At 40.7% G+C, this 4,238-nt stretch overlaps 1 protein-coding gene across 1 annotated transcript; it reads right to left on the bottom strand.

The window, feature by feature from the left end:
• Positions 1-2,748: 2,748 nt before the first annotated feature.
• On the bottom strand, positions 2,749-3,156 carry LOC149186763 (uncharacterized). Its single transcript, XM_089409445.1, has one exon. The coding sequence runs from the start codon at positions 3,154-3,156 to the stop codon at positions 2,749-2,751; it is 408 nt and encodes a 135-aa protein (XP_089265571.1).
• Positions 3,157-4,238: the final 1,082 nt, after the last annotated feature.

Genomic DNA, 4,238 nt, shown 5'->3' with positions numbered 1-4,238 from the left:
ACTAAACCAGATCAACATCTTATCTATAGGAATAACAATATTGACAAACGCAAAACCATTCCCACAATAAATTTTCTAAACTCATAATCATTCCCACAATAGGAGAAAAGCAACCAAGTGTCACTTTTTTAGTTGAAATTCCTCCTATAACACGTAAAATATTTTATCCAAAACATATATTGATATAATTGAGGACATACAACCAATTCTAGGTCAATTTCAATGCACTAGCAGTAGTTTTCCAAGTGCAAATACAATCATGCTATTTAAGTGTAAAAACAAGTTAACAAAAAAATAATCACTAATATATTTGAAGACACACAACAAATTCTAGGTCAATTTCAACATATTCACAGTAGTTTTCCAAGTTCAAATACAATCATGCTATTTTAGTGTAAAAACAAGTTATTAAAAAAATAATCACTAATATATTTGAAGACACACAAAAAATTCCTTTTGTAGGTTTGATTTTTCAAGGATACTGTCAAAAAGGCATATGTATGAAAATTTGTTAAGATGCTACTAACATACATGTTGATAATTTGTTGTAATAAAACAGAAATACTATTGGCTTCTATGAAAGCATAATTTAAATTATTCTTAACTAAATGCATGCAATAATTCTGCAGGTAGTTCCATCTATTGAAAGAGTTAGTTATGTTTCTCATACAAGGAGAAGTGGCAAGCGAGTAACCAAGGGTGCCCAGCTGTGATTCCGTTCGTCAGATGAGGACAAAACTAGTGATGTGAATGTCCAAAATGATCCCAACAATGTTGTTGAGGAGGACGATGCGACTAAAGCTGAAGTTATGACACCATCAGCGACGAAGCCACCATCAAGCATAGTCTAAGGGGAAAGTTCAACTAAAAAAATCAGTGCTATAAGAGGTTGGGAAAAGGAATACATGCTAGCTGCAATTGAAGACATAGATTTTAATGGATATTCAGTTTATGAATCTACAGAAAAAACATGGTATTCCTCCCTCATCAATACATTATTAGATAAATGGGTTACTCATACAAAACGTAGAGGGCCTCTTACAGTTATGAATGAAGAGGAGGAGGCCAAGTTGGTTGAGTGGTGTAAAGAGATGGCCCAATTGGGACATGGGATATAGTTTTTTTTTGTAAAGAAGATAGTATGTTACTTGGCAAACTAACAAATTACAAAGAGGATTGTGTGGGAAAGAACCAGACATAGGACCTAGCCGAAAAGCCAGTGTTGGTCATACCATAAGTTGTATTTATAGTATGACCAAGACAAAAGAGGGAACCGAGTAAAAAAGTGGAGCCGAGAGGTGTTCTCATTACAACGTTTTCAAAATTGAGAAATTAGAAGCCGCGAAAGGAGAAGAACACCTTATGGTTTCCGACCATGCAGATATTGCTAACCTCCGTGACGCACAACCTTTTGCAGAGGTAGAAGAACATACACATGGGAAGAAAAATAGGCAGGGAAACCAACTGCATCACTCCTAGTTGGTGGTGACCCGATCCTCATCTAGACAAATGGGAGTCTCTTGAGAGCTTCCCTCTTGTTGCGTGGTGATGTCCCGACGAATCGTGGAGGCCCGAGGGTCATCTTTCTTGATGCTCAGGGATCCTTCAGTGGTTGAATGGACCTTCGCTCTCGACTTCTTCTTGATGACAATATCATTCGAAGCGTCCCAAGTGATAAATCTGCAATGGTGGATGGCTTCTACATACACTTCATATTTTATATTGATTCAATCAATCTTAGTTTCCAGAGCCTTGGAGCTCTCCTCTTGTTCCTGCATAGCAAGCCCCATGATGGTCTTTATTTGCCACCATGTTTTAATTGTACACACATAGATGTTTTCGCGCGCCTGGGTGAGAGCAGGGTCTGGAATCCAAATTCCAAAACGACCTCTTCAGTGGTGACCTATTTAAAGAATATTTGCTTGGGCCCTTAAGTATGAAATTTGTTGCTCAGTTTCCATATTAACCACTGCCACGTAACTTAGAGATGTGTGCCTAGCAGTAGTCTCTGCACGTGTGGTAGGGGCCGGGCCCAAGGACTTCCAATTGGAGGTGGTGCAGATCTCCCCTACTTGGACCCAGGGTGGAGCCATTCCTCAGGGTCATTAGAAAAACAGAGGGAATGGAGTGCAAGGGGAACCAGAGAGAAAGGTGCAAACATAGGAGGGAAAATGCAGTGAGAAGAATGAGGGGAGAATGGGGAGGTGTGAATTTATAGATGCCACGAGGAGGAGGGATACTGGAATGAGGGATAAGGAGTGAGAAGGGGAATCATGCAGAGATCTGAGGAGGGGCGGAGCAATAATGGTAGAGCAGATAATATGAGATAGAGAGACGACAGTCACACAAGGGAGACGGTAGGTGGCATCGCTGGGTATAGAGACAGGTGAGCCAAGGATGAGTCTGTACTTAGGCTCCCTCCACATGTCCTTCTCATTGAGAAAAGAATCCATCTTGTAAATATGAAAAGTACGCGAACAGTTATTGTTCGGTAGAGTAGTTATATTCTTCATTGATTGATGCACATTGCTGTCAGATTTTCCCTTCCTATAGTTCCTGCCACACTCGGGACTACAGGCGTAGGCTACCAGTCATACCCTTATTCACCAATCTGTTCGTGAATTTATTTCCCTTCCTTTTGATTGCTTGAAAGTGGAGTTTTGCCATGTTGTCAATTCCTTGCTTGATCCATTATATTATTTTGTTTAGGTGCCAATTTTCCGAGATTTTGTCCACCTTGATACCCTGCTAAAGTTTTTTGTCAATTTGCATAGCCAGCATGGAATCTCCTTCAACTATCAGAGGACTGATGTTTAGGTTATGCACTATGGCGATGCCATGTTCCAGTGCATGAAGTTCAGTGGCATTGTTGGTGGCTGAACCTATATTTCCCTCATAAATCCAGATTATCTCACCTTTAGAGTTTTTGAAGACCCCTCCAAAACGTATTGCGCCCGAATACCCTTTAGCTACACCATTGTATTTGAGCTTGACAGTCCCCTGCTCTGGTGACTGCCATGTGTTACTTTTATTTTCATGCCTGGGGAGGGGAGTGAATTTGCGGACCTTGATATGAAGGATATCCAACATTGAGAGAATTCTCACTTCGAGGAGAGTGGGAGGGGCTTTGACAGTCTGAGTGGGTAGAGAGGTCATTGTTTCACGAAGCACACTTTTTATCTTTGCGATAATGAATTCCTCCTGGGTGGAGAGGCCATGAAATATTCTCGCATTGCGTTCCTTCCGCAGAGCCCAACAGATCAAACAAAGAATTAAATTCCATGCATGGTTAACCAAAGGATGTGGGGAAAGACCATTCTCTAGTTCGCAATGGTATTTTGAATGGAAGAGGGGTCTCGATTAGACCTTTTAAAGACCAAAGAAATCCAATTCCATAAATTGGATGCGAAAGGGCAGACATTTAATAGATGATTGGGGGTTTCTTCCTCTTTATGGTAGAGAGGGTATCTCGAGGGGCAAATAAAGCCTTTTTTTCTTATATTGTCCCACGTTAAAACTTTTATGTGTAGGACTAACCAAAGGAAGACATAAATTTTTGGTCAGTGCTTCCTGTCCCAGATTTCATTCCATTTTGGATCTGGTTAGAGTTGGTCATGCTTTGCTACGTGTCTGTATGATTCGCTTAAGATGAAGCATCATGTTTAGTTTTTCCCGCATCTAAGTTTATCCTCAACAAAGGCAAGGAGGATTTTCCTTGTTTGTAACTCTGAGGAGAGGTTCAACCAGGTTTGCTGGTTCATATGGGGAATCCATTCCTCGTGATTGATCCAATTTCTCCATCTGTCATTTTCTTCACTTTTTCCCCAATATTGGTTGAAGTGTATCTTCCCTCTGTTTTGCATTTCAGCTTTGATATGTTGATAATGTTCTTGATCAAGTTTCGACCTTTGTTTCCTGGCATCCTCCCAGAAAAGAGCCTTATTTCCGCTGCCTATTTCCCAGAAAATGTCTTTGAATGATGTCCTTGTTGTCCCAAGCTTGATTCTAGATGGCTGAACCTTTGATGTTTCAATTGAGCCTGGTGATTTTCTCTTGCGTTAAGGAGGGGATGTACTTTTATTTCCATATGGTACTCCAAGGGGAGTTGGAGTTAGCAATCCATCTCCATAGGTTTTTGGCTCCCATGGCCTTTCCCAAGAGGTCTATCTCTCTAAGACTGAGGCCACCATATTTTTTGGGCTTGTAGATTTTCTCCCATGCTATAAGAGCCCATTTCT

The sequence above is a fragment of the Pinus tabuliformis genome, chromosome 3_1 (assembly GCF_031772625.1).
Source record: "Pinus tabuliformis cultivar Carrire ecotype Pingquan chromosome 3_1, CPIR1, whole genome shotgun sequence".
Taxonomy (NCBI): Eukaryota; Viridiplantae; Streptophyta; class Pinopsida; order Pinales; family Pinaceae; genus Pinus; species Pinus tabuliformis.
Note: the sequence above shows the minus strand (reverse complement) of the source record. Positions and strands in the feature narration are given on the sequence as shown.

Bases quoted from the DNA above. Each gene is read 5' to 3' on its own strand.
- LOC149186763 (XM_089409445.1), bottom strand. From the start codon at position 3,156: ATGACCTCTCTACCCACTCAGACTGTCAAAGCCCCTCCCACTCTCCTC.